The 17,890-nt window shown below is 41.0% G+C and overlaps 1 protein-coding gene across 2 annotated transcripts in view; it reads left to right on the top strand.

The window, feature by feature from the left end:
* Window positions 1-720: 720 nt before the first annotated feature.
* The window catches only part of PLPP4 (phospholipid phosphatase 4), a 60,815-nt gene continuing 43,645 nt past the window's right edge, over window positions 721-17,890 (top strand). Inside the window, exon 1 of one of the 2 annotated variants that reach the window (XM_030487859.1) lies at window positions 721-1,056. In XM_030487859.1, the coding sequence (XP_030343719.1) occupies window positions 1,001-1,056 (56 nt within the window). In that variant the 5' untranslated portion in view covers window positions 721-1,000. Of the gene's footprint in view, window positions 1,057-1,152; window positions 1,704-17,890 lie in introns of those variants that run through there. The other variant, XM_030487860.1, reaches the window with a different exon arrangement.

The raw sequence follows: 17,890 nt of genomic DNA on the forward strand, positions 1-17,890 counted from the left end.
AGCGCTGGGAATGAACAGACACTGAACTAACCACACATTTAGGCTATAATATCCCATAATGGGCAGAATCTGTCTAAGTGAAGCAAGAGTGACATGCGGGTTTATTTGCATTAGCAATAAGTTTCAAGTGGCATGGATGTCTAAACGGGTGGAAAGCCAGTTACATACATACTGCAGAAAATACCCAAATATTGCAAGCCCTTCACACAAAGATTAAATGTGCCAACCTCGGTGCGAGCACGGGTGGTCTGCTATGTAATTGCCCATTGCTCAACCAACCAGCTCTTTATAAACAGCTGCTGCCAGCTGTGCCTATGGTGGTCCTACCCCCTCCACTACCTGATATTTTTTAGCTCCATCTTTTCGGGAGCGAAGCAGCGAACACCGAGACGCCAGCCAGGCTCCTCACCGGAGCTGTACCGTACCCACGAGGCCTAGAACACCAGCCCTTCCCACTGATGGGCAACGGGTTCCTTTCCTTCCAGCCGAGGGCGGGGATCAATGTATTAAATATGACCTGAAAAAGCGCTTTTTCAGGCGGGGGCATCAACCCAGGTTTCCCATTATGGAGAGCTGCCCGGACCAGGCGGGACCCCCGATGAGTGCCGCATGTATGCCCCGGGGGGGCCGGGCGGCAGCGGCTAGACAGCGCGGCAGGGGCGGGGAGAGGAGGGAAGAGCAGGGAAGGAGGGGAAAGGAAAGGAAATCCCCAGGATCCCCCGTCCCCCGCGCGGGGAGACACCGCGTTACTCACCGGGACCCTCCCCCCGTGTCGCGGCCGCGTCAGCCCGGCGGTAGCGCCGCTCCCCGCACAGCCCGGCCGCGCCGCCTCCGTGAGGCTGAGGAGGGATGGAGGGACCTGGGCTGCTCCTGCCGGGGCTCCGCACGGCTCCGAGCGGCGGGGCGGGCTCCAGGCGGGCGGCCTGAAGCGGCCCCGGGTGCCTCCGCCCCGAGCGGGGAATGAGAGGCGGCACCGCGGGGCTGCCCGCCGGGACACACCATGCGGGAGCTGGCGATCGAGATCGGCATTCGTGCCCTGCTCTTCGGGGTCTTCGTGTAAGTACCAGCGGGGAGATGGGGCTGGGGGAGTGGCGGCTTCAGCCGGAGTGGTACCAGCGGGAACCTCCGAGGATGCCTTAACTTTCGGCACCCGAGTCCTTCCTCGCACTCGGGCGCCGTGTCGGATCGTCGTGCAGGGGAAGTGTGGTTTGGGATGAGGGGTTGGATGGCCCTCGGTGGTTAATGGCCCCGCAGCCCTAACGGAGAGACCCCGCCGGTGGCGGCCCCTTCGGGTGCCATGAACGGGGGCAGCTCCCGCCGTTCCCTCCTCCCGGGTGCTGGAATCTTTCCACGAGGGAGTCATTGTGGGAGCAGAGGGGAGCACTCCCCGCCCTGAGATTTTGCTGGCGACCTGCGGGCAATTTTTGTCGGAGAAACTGCTGTTTGTGGGAGAAGTGTGCAAAAACCATCCAACCGAAAAAGCACCCCAAGCCTGCTTGCTGGTTTCATTTGGACCGCTGTAGTTTGTGCTGTACGGTCTCATCCGCCAAGCTTGTCGGTGCACCTCGGCAGCGGGAGCCCGCAGTGAGCCGGGGCAGGCACTCTTTGCAGAGAACCTCCGTCTGGGAGCCGGGGAAGGATCTGGGGCAGAACAGGAGATGCGGTGGATCTCAGCTGGGTTTGAGAAGTATATCCGCACGCTGGTATGTAGGAAGGAAAGTAATGGAAATCTGGTTGCTGAAAGACGTGCAGCTGTCGCTGCGCGAACACTTTGTGTTTTCCTTTTTTAGGAGAAAGCAGCTATGTATTGTTTTGCTCTGTGTATTTCAGGCAGGCTTCCCGCTTTCTTTTCAGGGCTATACCTGTTTCTTCTTTCTGGCAGTTTATGTTTGAACAATGAAAAGTTCTACTTTTCCTATAAGTTTGCATTTCAGCTGCTTAATGCTTGAGTATTCTCAATCTTTGTGATGTCTCAGAAGTATCACAGAAACCAGACCAGATTCTGCTGCTGTTTGCTTGTCTACTTACCGATAGATGCTATTGGTCGCAGGTGCAGGCAGTGATAGTATAGGGCATCCATTAGCTGTGACAGTGACTTACAGTTAGTGATACTGGAATGCTTTGGTGCGAATTTTTCCTGAACCCTTCATGGTTATTGAATAACTTGCCCAATTTACTGGTGTTTGAGTTTTTCCTCAGTGCTCATCTCACTTGAATATTGATGCAAATCTTTTGATTTGCAACATGTTTAGTAAGTGTAACCCACTTCCTTTTGGGATAAACTTTGCTACCTTCAAAAACCTGTAAGATACCTTTGATACCTTTCAGTTCAGTTGCATCTTTGAAAGTAGACCTGTTCGTCTTGGCAGAACTCTTTTTTGGAATTATAAGGAATTACAGGGTGAGCGAAGACCTCAGAATCTGATGCTACATCAGAACCTTGCTCTTTATTACGATTTCATGTGTAATTCCTAACTTACACCATCCAGTAAGAGAAGTCTTCATATGGATTATTACCATGATATGTAAATCATGACCCATTATAAGCAGTAATTTCTTAGTTATGCTTGTCTTCTCTCTTCATTTCCTCTCCAAATAATTCTGTAATTATCACTATTCTTCATGCTGTGGTTCTAAAATCAACTGAGGGGCAGCTGGAGGAAAAGGTTTTGGTAGAGTCACCATGATGGCAAATGCAAAGGCATGTATTCATGTTTTCACATAGCTCAGCTCCTGCCTTTTTGGAATTGTGGGAAATAATTGTGACATTGCAATAAGTCATTTAAAGAATTAATTGACATCTAAAAGTACTGAACACCATAGTATTCGAAATTCAGGTTGGGATTTAGTTTCAGGAAGAATTGCACTTCATTTGCTTTTAATGGTTGCAAGAATGTACTCTCTAGGTAGCCTAAAAGAATAGCTTTTATATTCAGATAATCTTAACATCAATCTTTTGCCATTGAAATAGTATTCAACATTTCTCTAGGTTTTTTTGAAGAGGCAGTTACTCATATTTTGAAACTTTTATGTTAGAGAGGTTTAAATACTGTCTTTTCTGTGGTTTTGTGGGCATCCAGGGCAAGGATTTTTATGGAGTGTTGACTTAATTGAATATCTTTTCAATAATGAACAATTGCTGGTGAATTTGGAAGCTCTGGGACTGGAATCCAGGCAGCAGCAATGTAAGCTTTACTGCAGAACCTATTTCTAGGAGTGAAAAGGCTGTAAAGTTCCCACCTCCCTTGGAAAGGAATGCCATTAACATCAATGAGTTGGAGCGAGGTCTAAGATCATCTCTGTTGTGAATGTCAGCTGAGATGTAGGTGTTTGACCATCAGGAACTGGACTGAAGACAATTAGTTCATTCTGAAAAGGTGTTGGTGACTTTGGGTCACTACTAACCTTTGTAGTGTTAGAATTCTGACCTTGAAGATAATGGATCCAGAGCTTTTTGCCAATTCTGAATCATCTGTGCCTCTCAGATGTCTCTTTAGCTTCGACCTACTGATTAATATAACTCAGAGTAATATACTGGCATATTTTTTACTATAAAATGTAAAAGAAAAAAGGTGCATATTCCATGTTGTAGTTTTGCTTGGTGATAAATGCCATTTCATAAAAATTGAATTGTGAGAACTTATGTTGGTGATTGCTGAAATGAAACGTATTGCAAATTTGAATGTATTTTACAGCAACAACAGCCATATCGTCTATACTTAAGACTGGCAACCTTTCCTCCCCCCCTCCCCATTTGCCATAATTATCAACTTTAGTCATTCCACCAAAGGCAAAAATCTACAATTGTTATTTAAGATCTCTTCTATCATGCAAAAGTACACCAGTAACACACAGTTTTGATGGTTCTTCATTGATTTGGATGAATTCAACAGACATTCAGGGAGGATTATGATAATAACTGACTCTGGATGTTCTAGATGATGTGTTCTTAACAATTGCTAAGCGTTCACTTAGCAATTAAAGACCAGTTTAGCTATCGAAATTCAGCAACCCAAGCTTCTGTGCATTTACAAACGTGTGCTGAAGGGCATTTTAGCTCTCAGGATTTAGTAGTATTGAAGGAGGGATTAGTTAGGAGAGATTTATTAGAAGAACTACAGCTGCCTGAAATTCAGAAGCAAGAGTTAAAAAACCCAAAACACCAAACAACACTCAGAAGGCAAGTGCAACGGTTGCAGGGAAAACTGTACTTAGTGCACACTTTAGTGGGAACATAAATAGACATTCTCTGAGTACTTCAGCAAAATAGCTCTTAAGGCACAAATTAGAAACTGTATGGAGGATAGAGATATTTCTGTTTTGGCCATATAGTTTTTCCTAGTTCCTTAACATTAACAAATTAATATTTAGTTTTCAAAATATGTAGCCTTACACCTTTCGACTGGGCTGAAGCGATCCTAATGAGTGTAGATGGTTTGCTGCTTACTAGGCAAAGAAAATTCTCATGCTATAATTTGTCCATTACAGTCTTACTACATTGTGCAGTTTCAAATATTTTTCACTTAAACCTTGACTTTAATAATTTCTCACTTCATGTTTTTGTTTGCTTCACTTTTTATTTATTAAGAAATATCTGTGAGTACAGAACCGGATTATTTTAAAGTGAAGTTTTTCATGTAAGGTCTCAGAAGTAGAAATGGTCCATTGTTTAATATACCAACTGTAAGCATGTACTTTGTTTATAGAAAAAAATCAAACACTAATTTGAAGAATGATTGAATTAGGGTCTTGCATCTGTGTTTTCTTCATTTTGTACTTATTCCTATGACCTGGAGCATCTTAAGATGCCTGATTAATGCTAACACATGTTAAACGTGGCCAGTCTTTCATCTGCTCCATGTGGACAGTGGCGTTTGTCACTTGCTGAATCCCTCATGAAAGCAAATTGCTTTGACTGACTTGGTTTTATACAGTTAAGGCAGTTGTAAAAAGATTTGTGAGCAAGTCTGGTATTTTTACACAGGAGTGATGCCCTTAAAACAGTGTTCTTCATCTATCCTAAAAAGAATTCATTGAGTGGTAGCTCAGAGTGAGCCTGTAATTGCCAGTAGGGATGTCTTAGTTTCTTAGCAAAATACATGTTCTGTTTAAGGTATCTCCTACAAGGAAAACTTTAACATCTCTTTCAGAAGTTTTAGAAGACCACATCATTTTCTTGGTAGGAAGACAGAAGAATTTGCATGTGTTGTAGTATATTTAGCCCAATGACTTGTCAAGAGCCTATCGCTGATGTTTCTAGAGCTGTCTTAATTGATTAAAAAGACAGTCTTCCAAGGATCGCTTCAGCAAACCTCGAGTTCTTCAGTGACTGTGATGTGATTAAAATATAAATGTCATTCAGAGTAATTGGCACAGTCTTATTAGCAGCCTCCTTTGGGAATAAATGTATATCTGCAGGCTAACGTACATGTATTTTACACACATGTGAGCACACAGTACTGACTAATGCTTACATCTTGTGTGTGCCATATTCAGACTCTGGTTTAAGTGACTAAAAGCTGAATCTGTGCATATTTGGTTTCTAACAAGTTTACAATGTTAAGATTTTAATCAAGTTATGAATATGCATGAAATGACTTAGAGTGAAAAGCTCTTTCAAGTAGTCATGGGTGGTGATCTTCTGGATATCCTGCATATGTTGCCTTCATAAATGATACTATGAATTATAGTCTTGTTAACACAGACAGAAAATCAATTAGCAGAGGAAATTCCACAATGCTGCTTTATTCATCTTGCAGCTTGCACTTGCATTTTCTCTGTCACACTTATTGGATTTTTGGAGGATAAACTGAGCGGAGAGCCATGAGCAGCCAGAGATATGTAGGTAATATAAGCAAAATGGTATTGAGAAGAAATCACCAGTCTGAGACACTGAGATTTATTTCCTCATGCTGACAAAAATGCTGCCAAATGACACAAATCAGTTGGACCAAGATTTCAAAGCACTCTTTAAGCCCAGGCTCTACAGTTAAAAGTTTCAAAGTGAAGCAGGTATTTGGCTACATGAGCTTCTTAATCTTGTGTCCTACATTCTCAATTTGAGTATCCCATAATTCTCACTTTTTGGAACTGATTTTTGGCTTCTCATCTTAAAAGTCTTGAATTTCATTTCTGTGCACCCTAATTTTTCATTAAGAAAAGGAGACTAGTACTTCTTTTTCTCACCCTTTGTTCATTTAGTTGACAAATGCTTTGTCGTGAGGTGTGTGGACAGTAGCCAAACCCACTCAATATGCTTGGAGATTTTTCAGTGTTAGTTTCACAAATAGTAATGTTAATAGGAAGTGAGAACATCAACATGTTTGCTTACTAACCTGTTTAAAAATAAGTACTGTATTGCAAATCATAACTTAGATGGTACTGAGGGAAAGATTTAGTTTGGTGGCCCAGGTTGAAGTCTAGTTCACTGAGCTGAGCTAATGAACAGTTAAGGGAAAGACCTGCTATAAAAAAGACCTTAGTCTTTCTGGTGCTTAGGATCTGAGAACATATATCAAAGGTTGCCTATTGAGCTCCACCGACAAGCAACAGATTTGTTCTAGTGCTCAGCAGTCTGTTATACCTTTGAATTGGTGGCAGAATTAGAATGCCATGGAGCTTCTATAATTCACTGAATGCAGCTGATAGATCACAAAGTAACCTGAATTTTAACTTTGCTTATTTCTGTGTCTTTGAAAGGTTACTGTAAAAACAAAAGGCCATAAATAGCTATTATACCTAGTGTAATATGAAGCCAACAACAAAATGACCATGTGCTTATCCTAATACCTATGAAATATCACCAAGCTAAGAGAGACACTTGGTACTGCATTGGGTTTGTGTGGCAAAGTTTCGGTAGCAGGGGGTCTACAGCGGTATCTTCTGTGAGAAGCTGCTGGAAGCTTCCCCCATGTCCAATGGAGCCAGTGCCAGCTGGCTGCAATATGGACCCACCACAGGCCAAGGCTGAGCCCATCAGCCGTTGTGGTAGCACCTCTGGGATAACGTGTAAGAATGGGGTAAAGTTGTTGCACAATAGCAACTTCAGCCAGAGATAGGAGTGAGAATGTGTGTTAGAAACAGCTCTGCAGATTCTTAAGGGCAGTGAAGTCGAAGAGAGGAGGTGCTCCAGGTGCCGGAGCAGAGGTTCCCCTGCAGCCCGTGGTGCAGACCATGAGGCAGGCTGTGCCCCTGCAGCCCAAGGAGATCCACAGTGGATCAGATACCCACCTGCAGCCCATGGAGAACCCATGTTAGAGTAGGGGGATGCATGAAAGAAGCTGTGATCTTGTGGGAAGCCTGTGCTGGAGCAGGCTTCTGGCAGGACCTATAGCCCCATAGAGAGAGGAGCCCACTAATGCTGCAGCAGGTTTGCTGGCAGGAACTGTGGCGCCGTGGGGGACCCACGCTGGAGCAGTCTGTTCCTGAAGGATGCGCCCTGTAGAAGGGACCCACGCTGGAGCAGCTCATGAAGAACTGCAGCCTGTGGGAAGGACTCACATTGGAGAAGTCCATAGAGAACTGTCTCCTGTGGGAGGGACCCCACACTGGAAAGAGTGTGAGGAGTCCTCCTTTGAGGGGGAAGGAGCAGCAGAGACACCGTGATGAACTGACCACAACCCGCTTTCCTCATCCCCCTGCACCATTCAGGGAGGAGGGAGTAGAGAATTTGGGAGTGAAGTTGAGCCCAAGAAGAAGAGAGGGGTGGGGGAAAATGTTTTAAGATTTGGTTTTCTTTCGCATTACCCTACTCTGATTTGATTGGTAATAAATTAAACCGTTTTTCCCAAGTCAAGTCCGTTTTGCCCGTGACTGTAATTGGCAAGTGATCTCTCCGTGTCCTTATCTCAACCCATGAGCCTTTTGTTATATTATTTTCTTTCCCCTGTCCATTTGAGGAGCAGAGTGACAGAGCAGCTTTGGTGAGAACCTGGAGTCCAGCCAGGGTCAACCCACCATGGGTGCTCAGCATTCCACTGAGCTGAAGCTTCTGTGTCCGTTGCTTTCTTATTTATTGAAACTAGAATAGGATTTTACTGGCTTTGACAATGGCTATTCAGGAGAAAGTGTTCCTGTCTTTAGTGCAGCCTTCAATATGTGCAAAAGACAAACTGTCTTTTACAAACTGTTGTATCGGTACTTTCAGATTGTGGAACTAAGTTTAATTCATTTGTCTTTCCCAAGTCCCAGATGGGGAAAAAGGGGATTTAATGGCAGGGATTCTAATTGTCCTCTTAATAGGATTGGATTTACTGTTGATGTTCGTGGCTAAACTGAGAGCTGAATACATACTAAAAAAGGATGTTATTGTAAATGCCAAAGCATCTGCTCCAGACTTTTTGAGGAGTAAATGGTGACTTTGTGTCTCTTCTTGTTGAATCCTATTTACTCACTGACCTTGGTAGTTTGTGTTTATTTGCTCCCAGCTCCGATTGCAGATGTTTTATAGTGAGGATGCTACTAAGACTGATAGGGTTTCTGTAAGGGAAATTTTTCTTTAAAAAAATTGATTTTGATCTAAGCACAGTCAAGCTGTGGCACAAATGTGTTGCTTAGGGCAAAGACATTAATAAAAAGTACAGTCTGACTGCTGAGAAGACACTCATACCTGGCACAGTAAAGAGAGATCTTTATAGTCTCGCAATCTGTTGGAGACTGAAAAGTGAGCATTTGGAAATAGCTGGCAGAATTATTGACACTAAAAGTGGATTAAGGATTACACTTAGTGCATTTTGTAGCTTTTTTCTGTAGTAAACACTGTACAGATACTGAACAGAGGATGCTTGAGTGCTGCATCTGTATTGGCAAGGATTGGTGGACAAAAAGAGAAAGCTAAAGGCAGTACATATGTCCCTAGTTAAAGTATTAGTTGTGATCCACTAATGAACATCAGGGATTTATACTTGAATGATTAAGGAAAGCTTCAGTGGTTTCTGAATCAGGATAACTGCTTTACAGATGATCCAATTAGATTGTCTTTGTCGAAAAGATAAGTTGCCAGATGTGGCACGTGAACTAAGCTTTTCATACCTACATGGCTTTTAGAGGTGCTTTCCATGCATGTCTTTCCCTTGCCTTGTAAATGGTATATCTGTGATCATTGGACCACTAGTCATTGCTATGCAAGAAAATCTGTGACTGATCTATATGATTCTGCAGAAAACTAGATTAGGAATTTTTCTTTGTTGTAAATCGGATTGCTACAGTCACTGTGTATTGTATTTGTTTATTTCTCTGCATTACAAAACACTCTAAGCTTTTACTATCCAAATAGCTAAATGTTTTCCTTGTTAAAAATACCACTGAATTTTAATTAAAATTGCTCATAGATAAAGTGCAGTAGGTGGGAATTGTTTTACTGTAGGCTAGAGTAACAGGTTTACAACTGGTGTTGTAATAATAAGTGGCTTAAGTGAATAAGATTACTTACGTAGATGAATTCCAGAAAATTGGGAGAGGGACTGAAAAAGGTAGTAACAGGGGTATAGAAACATCTTTTCTGAGAAGAGAGAAATAATTGAGATGTTTAATTGAGAAATCTGAGGAGACATGGCAGTAATTTTCACATGTAAGCAGCTGCCATAAAGATGCATGAAGAAGGCAAACTGCCCTTTGTGTCCGTCAGGAATTGTACAGAAAGGAAAGATTTTTAAACGTGTAACAAGGGAAACTTAGGCTGAATGCGGGGATTGTAAGGACTCTGAGTGCTGTGATAGATTGCCAGAGGCATATTGCCTGAGGTAGGTTCTCCTCCAATGGTAATTTTAAAAAGCAAGTTACACTAAAGTTTTTTGGGAGTATTTTACATAAAGTTTTGCTTTGCTGCGTGGCTGCCAGGAGACAGATGAAGTGGCACGAGTCAACGTAGTGGATTAGTCCACTTAGTAGTTTATGCTGCCTGAGAGTGTCCCAATATGCAGGGAAAAGTTGAAAGACATTAAAGCAAAATCTCTTGCAAGAGATTCTTGGCTCATGTTGATGAGCGGGAAGGAAAACAGTGTTACCTGGAGAATACTTCAGCAAAGACTGAGCAGAAGCTGATGATCCCTTCTGGCTGGAGGGCTGTGCTACACTGGGTACTGTATTCTAAGTATTCTGCATTGATGAGGTTGTGGGGAAAACGAAATCTTACATTAGGTGAAATGTTTCACTCTGCAATATTGTAGTTCAGCATCTTACTCTATTTTGAGTGAAAAGTCTTACTACTTCTTTAGAATTTATAATGAAGGTGTAAATGTCAGCTCAGAAATCTTTCAACTTTGAAGGATTTGTGGCACCCTGCCAGTGTTGTGAAGCCCTGCAAATCGAAAACAACAGAGAAGACTATCATTTGATATAAAGTGTTGTTATATTTTCATTAGCTGCCAATTTTCACTAATGGGAGAACAGATCTGATAGCCTGAACTGTACTCTCATAGCCTGCAGAGAGGCCATTAATAATTTCATTTATCTGGTGCCCAAGGTGCTTTACTGTTGATGTTGGATTTCAGTCAGTGCTACAAAATGCTAAAAGTGATGTTCCTATTCTTCATTACTATATCTTTATATCTTTTCTTTCTTAAACATTATTAATGCTCTGGAATGTGTAGTTATTCACACAAGTGTTTTTGAAGTGAGTGATTTTTAACATAGTAGAATATCGTTGTGAATATCATTAGGCATGTCTCTTTCTTTTTCCCCCGAGAGTAATAAAGTTATTGCATACAGCAACTGTGAAGGAAAAACTGGAACAAAATAACTTGTAAATTTGTATTACATTTAGTAAATAACTTGGCCAGAAAAGTGTCTCTTTATTAATCATGAAGTGTTTTATTTAAAAAAATTGCTTTTCTAAACACATTTTTAAATTAAAATGCGTTTAATGGATGCCCAAACAAAATAGTTCATTTCAGTTTGTATTAAAATGCTATGTTTCTGCTTGACCAAGAAGTAATGTTTTAATTTCACACAATGAAACTCTTGATGGAACCTTCTAGATTGGGCCATAGTATTTCTCCCCTCTCTTTCTTGCTTACCAGCACCTGCATTTTTGGTCTGAAAAAGCAGTCTGAGAATGTGTTTTGGCACTTAGCTCTAGTTGTGGACAATTTGTTTCATATTCCTTAGTCCTCACTTTTATTCAGCCTATACCCCTTGGGTACAACATCATGTGAGGATAAGCTTCCCTGCCATACAGGTCCTCTTTCAAGGTCATGTCTCTGTCTATTCATCATGTTTAACGGGAAGAGTGGTGCGTAGCGAACGGGATACGAATCATGTAACCCTCATATAATACACATATTCTAGAGTAAAAATAACTTGGCAGAAAATTATCAAGACGTGTTCATATTATTAAAATTCAGGTTCTAGTAAAAGCTGAGTGAGTGAGAGAAAAATTCTTGTGCAGAAGTGGTAGGTTTTTGATATGGGGCTTTTGATGGGATTGCAGGGCAGTGGGTGGCAGAGATGAGATCCTGCAGCATGGAGGTATGTGTTAGTGTGTGTTAGAGATTGCTCCTGAATAAACTGCTAGGGCCAAGCTGTCACTTCCAACTGATTAAACCTAGTTCCATGCAAGATCTTAAAAGAGCTATTGCAGGAGGGAGAGGAGTGAGTAGCATTGAAGCAACAATGAGCTACAAAGGGAATTTTGGGGGAGTGATGGAGGGACAGAAATAACTGAGAGGGAGAGCTTTGGTCGCTATGAGAAACTCGACATCTTTGTGAGCTTAAATCCTGACTTGCATTTCAGGTCCAAACCTATAGTCAGTAGGAGTGTGGCAGGCAGGTATGAAAACAGAAGAAACTATCAGACTGCTCAGCTCTACCAAATTGCTGTGAAGCTAGGATTTTTGTCCAGGGAACTGTTGAGTTGTTTGGCTGAAAATGATTTCAGATGTAATAAAAACAAGCATTAAAAAACATCAAATGCAAAATTTTGACTGTCCGTAGTGTGCTTTGGCTCATTATTCGGATACGTGCTTAGGTGATTTAAGCCTGTAGTAGGAATTCTATTTTTCACTGAAGATTAATGTACAACTGCCAGCTTTGAAACTTCTAAAGGCTACAGCAATGTTCATATACTGATAATTTCCTTTCTCCTTTCTCTCCAAACACACACACATTAAAATTGCTTTTGTGAAATAGTTTACATCCCAGAGTATATTTAATAGAAGTTGAGCACAGAGGTAATAATACCATAAATCATGCTTTTTATTAACTAAAAAGAGAGATAATACAATGAAAATGGTAGCTAATAGTTTTCCCTTTGTTAGTATCAGTTATTTCTCTAAGACTGCCACTGTTATTTATCTCTGTAGTAGAGCAGCTGTACTGCATTGCCTGAAGTATTGTACATCGACAGAATAAGCAGCAGTTCAGACCTGCTTGTCTTGTGCTTGAAGTGGACCCCTGCTCCTCCTGAGCAGGGATCACGAGAACTGAACTGCTTTTACACCTCAGGAGCTGCTAAATGCCAAAACAAATATGGTTTTGTCTCTCTCTCAAATATGGTTTATTTTATATCCTGCTGACCAGAAAGCAAAAGATGCAAAAACCACTTTCAATATTAGGTCAAAGACAATTAAAGAAAATGTAAACCAAGCCAAAATATGTCAATTTGATTAATTTTGTAGTGTTTTGCCCTTGTTTCAGTATACTCACTCATGTCTCCTGCTCTTCTGTTCAAAGCTGCGATGCTCTCTCTTTCTTCCTTTTGCTTTGCTCATTTCCAAATACTCTGTTTTTGTAAAGAAGAAATAATGGTGAAAAGGTTGTATCTAAGCTAGTTAAGTGGAATAATGCCTGGATGCTCATTTTTATTCTTATTGAACAGGAGTTTTCTAGATTCAGTCACTTCATAGTGGCAATAATGATACACAGCGATACTAGTGCTACTTGCATTCAGGGTGCTCAGCCCATGAGCAAGGAGAGTGTATGGATCGGAAGGTTTTGGATTCTTTCAGGTGTGCAAGAACAAGAGCCTGGTGATGTTGATTGCTTGTTCTTGTGCTGTTCATGCATGGTCAGATAATCTTTCCCCTTTTCTCTTAGGTTTAGTACAACTGAAATAATGTCACAAGAAGGAAATCGCTTACCCAGAGAGAGTTCAAATGCCAGGGATTGAGAAAGCAGCAGAGGTATAATTTAGGTACGAAGGAAACTAACAATAGGTTTGAAACTCCAGGCTATTCTCTCCTTTTCAGCACTGTGAAAAGATTGATGGTTCTCTATTTCATATTAGGTATTCTAAGAACATTTACATATCACTTATATATTATTTCATAAACTGCAGGATTTATTTTCAATCTCCTGTTGCGAATCTATATTGTTGTTAGTTCCAGATCTGAGCTTTTGGCTGAGCCCAGACTCCCCAGCTGTTGCTTCCTTGCTGACTCACTTAATTCGTATTGTATCTCGAATTTGGACCGAGCAAGGAAGAGAGAATTTGAGCAGAGGGGTTGGGTCTGGTTTCAACCTCTTTCTGTGGGTATATATATTCAGTGTGGGTACATGTGGCTCAAGTCATGCGCTGTAGCAGACTTGAGCCTAATCTCAGGCATAGTTGATGAAACCTTTATAAATGCAGCCCCAAATGCTCTACCAGAGAAGGGTCCAGTGGCTCAATAATCAGAGACACTAACTGGCACAGGCTCCATCATCTAGTTAGACACATTCTGGTTGAAGAACCTGTCTTGCATCATGGTTGGCTTTGTTAGCCCAGGAATAGTACAGCTCACCTTGACTGGGGTGCAATGCTAGCTGAAAGGAGGAGAGTAAAGAGGGTGGCCGTTTGTCTTTGGAAGAAGTCATACCCCCATAGCTGTTAAATCAGTGGATATGAGACAAATCTGGGAAACCTGCTAGTAAGGCTGAACTAAAATACTGGAAGGTGTCTTCTTGCAGCATGTCTGGGAAATATGACAGCCATGGTAATATGTTTATTTTTAAAACTGCATCAGAATTTATTTTCAATCCTTTCTTAATCAAAATGATTTCTCATCTATCTGAAGGGCTAATGTAGGCATATGTGCTAGTTGAATGTCACACTGCAATTGCTAGCTAATTTAAAATAGTCAGAAATATTTTCCATTAAGTGATACTGACTCATCTGAAGCCCAACTACCCTTGAGAACCAGTTCTCTACTTGCCTTCCCCCCCAAAATATTGTCCTTTGTCCTTATCAGCCCAGGACTTACTTCCATTGACTTTTTGCTTCTCCCTACATAAAAGTTTACCCACAGAACTAAAAGTGAGGAAAGCTGTATACACTCAGATTAGAATATTAAATGTTTTCAGGAAGTGTATGAAGGCTTTGTTTTAGCTTCTCAAAACCAGAGAATTTATAAAAAATGGATCCAACTTGCGCTATTTCCAGAGCTATATTCGGCACTAAATAAGAATGGAATTAAAGAAGCTTTTTGCAACATTTTTCTTACCATTTACTTTCTGCCAGTGCTCCTTGTGCCTACAAACAGAAGGTTACTGCAGATGAAGAAAGGCATCAGATCTTCTAATTTCTGTAGCAATCAAAACAGCTTCTGAATTATCTTTATAGGGTGTTCCTCGTGAATATTAACTACCCTGTGTTCCTGCAGGACACTCAAACCCAATAAAGCTCTGCATTAGGATTATAGATTGTTCATCAGAAGTGGTAGGTGCATGTGCTGCATGGCATTGTATTGGGAAATAAAGGTATTTAAGTGTTAAAAAGGTAGAGATAATTTGTTGACACAGCTGCTTCTGTGTCTTAGTGTGAATGTAAATTACTTGATTAATTGGTTTTAGGGAAGTTAACATGTTTCCATCAAAGCCTATGAAGAACCAATAAACTGATTTCATATTAAATTCAACTAATATATGCTTCTTATGCAATCGGTATCTACTGCATATAAATTCTATTATATTTTAAATGTAACTCTACTTTTGATTTCCATGGTGAACTTAAAGCTGTTGCATTCCTACTTGAATTTTTGTCAGCACTTGAATTCCAGTACAGTTAATCACCAAACTAGGAGTCTTGCTTTGATACTGGTATTGACACTTCTTGCTGGAATGAATAATCCTACCTTGCTTTGTAAAACAGTGGCAGAAAACATCAAATCTCTTCATACTCAGTGTTGTGCCTTATCTATAGGGAAAGTTTCTCTTTCTGTCAAAACTAGAATTTAATTTTTAATTTATGTCAGCTCCTTCCTTGGTGAAATTGCAGTTCAACATTAATAATTGGTTCTTGGTCATACTTTTTGTACCAGTACCTAATTCCTTTCTTGATGGCTGAGGAACTGTGGATTTCACAGATTTAGAAATGAAATGGTTCAGATCTCTTTCCTTATGCTAACCTCTGAGCCAACACAAAGCTATCTCATCATGCTAATACTCATGGGCAGCAGCATTTCAGAAACTGAACTGCTCCAACTTTGTGGAGAGCAGAATGATGGTGATAAACCACAGGCATTGTTTCTTATCTTACCTTGTCATTATCCTGCTCTCTTCTCTTCTGTTAATTTTGCATTGCAGCCACAGACCATTTCAAGTTTTTCATATTTTGTCTGTCTTTGCAGGAGTTCCCAAAATAGCCATTAAAAAGTTACATTTCTTTTTTCCTTAATATTATCTATAGGGAATAAAGAAGACGAGGTTTTCTCATGGAATGAGGATAAGTTTTCTCTCCAGGTATATCAAATAACATGACATGAATGCTTTTCCCCACTGTTAATATGCTCCAGAATGGATAAGTTGATGTCTTAGATTGAAATGTGAGCAGAGGTGATGTGCATAAGGAGTGTTCAATGCGGTGTACCCAGCCCATATCAACACTGGGGTCTTTCTGTTTAGCTTAAGTCACTTGTTGGAAACCCCTAAAGAAAATCCTGTCTTTCAGAACATAATTTTCTTATCTCCACAGCTGTTATGCGCTATGATGTGTTCTGCTTCGTGGCTCTTCATTCAAAATGTTGGGGCTGTGAATCTGTTGTGTGAGTGTCTCTCACCGAGTTATGCATTGTGCGTATACTCTGTAATGAAGCCAACCTATACAGAGCCCTACCAACTTCAGCATCACTGATGTGGCTCACAACTACACAGTTTTAGTGTCAGGACAACTGATTGCACAATTTAACATGGCAGGTACACTATAAAAGCTTTTACTACTAGGTTTGAGACCTAGTTTGGGGAATACTCAAGGAAATATCCCTGTAAGAAAGTGCATGATGGAGTTCCAGCAGCACAGCCGCAGCTACCCCATTTCTGTGGCAGAGGCAGCAGTTGGTTTGCCCACACAGAGTTCTGCAATCAGGGGATGGTGGTCAGAGCCAAACTTTTTTTCCACAAGCCCTCAGAGGTGATTTATGTGGGTCATGAACACCTGCTATCTCTTCATTACTTGCTCAAACGAGGAATTGTGTCCAAAGCTATTTTAGGATCCTATCTGCTTACCAACAGCTTAGAAAAGAGGAGGTCATTAGGTAGCTGGTATAAAACCCTAACACAATCACAAGTACATGTTCACTTTTCTTCTGGTACTTTGTCATGCCGTATGTAATTCTCTGTCCTCTTTTAGTTACTGTCACTTGTTACTTTGGACAAGCCTTGTCTACAACAGACAAGACAAATGCCCCCTTTCCTCCCACCAAACAAACACACAAACAAAACCCACCTTGTACGTCCCTTAGTTGAAAATCCCCTTGTACATCCTTTACTTGATGCTCAAAACAAGGGAGCAGTCTTTAACCTTCCAGTGTGCTAGGAACTCTTCCAACAAAGCAGATCTCTAAGTCCTGAAGTTTGCCAGGATCAGAGTTGCTGTGTTATTTCACATTGTTACTCTGAAAATGAAGCTGTTGGCCGGTGGCAGTCCTTGTAAACACTACAAAGTGCTTCTAAGGTGAATGCTAGACATGATTTCATTGCTGGTAGCTTCCATCTTGCTCTAACAGGATACAAAAATACAGTCCTAATGGGACCATCTGTCCTATTCCTGTCCTTGTCACTAGATTGGGAACATACTTCTGTAGTCTAACATTTAAAGGTTTCTACCTTACCAACTTTGCCAATGCAATGCTGTTTATTGCTCGCTCTTTGATGTTAGTCATTTCCAATTGTCATTGCTACTTGATTTCATGCTGCTGAATGCCAGGGAATGGTAGCCACCATAAGCAGTGTTTGAAACAGTAAGGTGAGGTGCCAAACAATACCCTGCTATTCTTATGGGAGATGAAACACATGGTGGAAGCACAGATCAAAGACTCCATGATGATATTTATGCAATATTTGATTCATTCACTACCAGTGATTGGTTTCATAAAAACCCCCATTATTTGTCCATATTATCACGAAGCTTTTACCTTGATCAGTCTGTGGAGTGCTGCTTGTATAGAAACTATCTTCCATGGCTACATGCTGTTAAATGGAATGAAGTTAACGTACCTTGGAAGTGCTTGTGTCCTCAGAAAAGAACAGGTTTTTAGTGTACTGTTGTAGGTAGTAATGTTGGAATGGCCAAAGCAATCTCTGGCACTTGGGCACCTGTTCCTCACTGATGTTTTTAATGGAATTAGGGTTCCCATGTCCCTTAGGTTGCTTTGAAAGTCACTGTTAAAGGCTCTTGAAGTTAAGTAAGTTCTTTAATGTCTTAAATATATGTTGTTAGGCTGAAGTGTTCAAAATCTTGCTTGTTAAATTGTTGAATATGTCAATATTCAGAAAATGTAAGGCTAAAAAGCTAATACTAAAATTTAATGTACTAATATGAAGTAATCATCCTAAGTTTCCCACCTGCTACAAAGGGATGTTATATAATGGAGCTTGTATTTTCAGCCATAATAGAAAATGTCTAGGAACCAGTTTTCTTTATCCAAGGACTACATTTATTTCCAATAACATCTACTCATTTAAACAAGCTTGTGCTGGC

The sequence above is a fragment of the Strigops habroptila genome, chromosome 5, assembly GCF_004027225.2.
Source record: "Strigops habroptila isolate Jane chromosome 5, bStrHab1.2.pri, whole genome shotgun sequence".
NCBI classification, from domain to species: Eukaryota; Metazoa; Chordata; class Aves; order Psittaciformes; family Psittacidae; genus Strigops; species Strigops habroptila.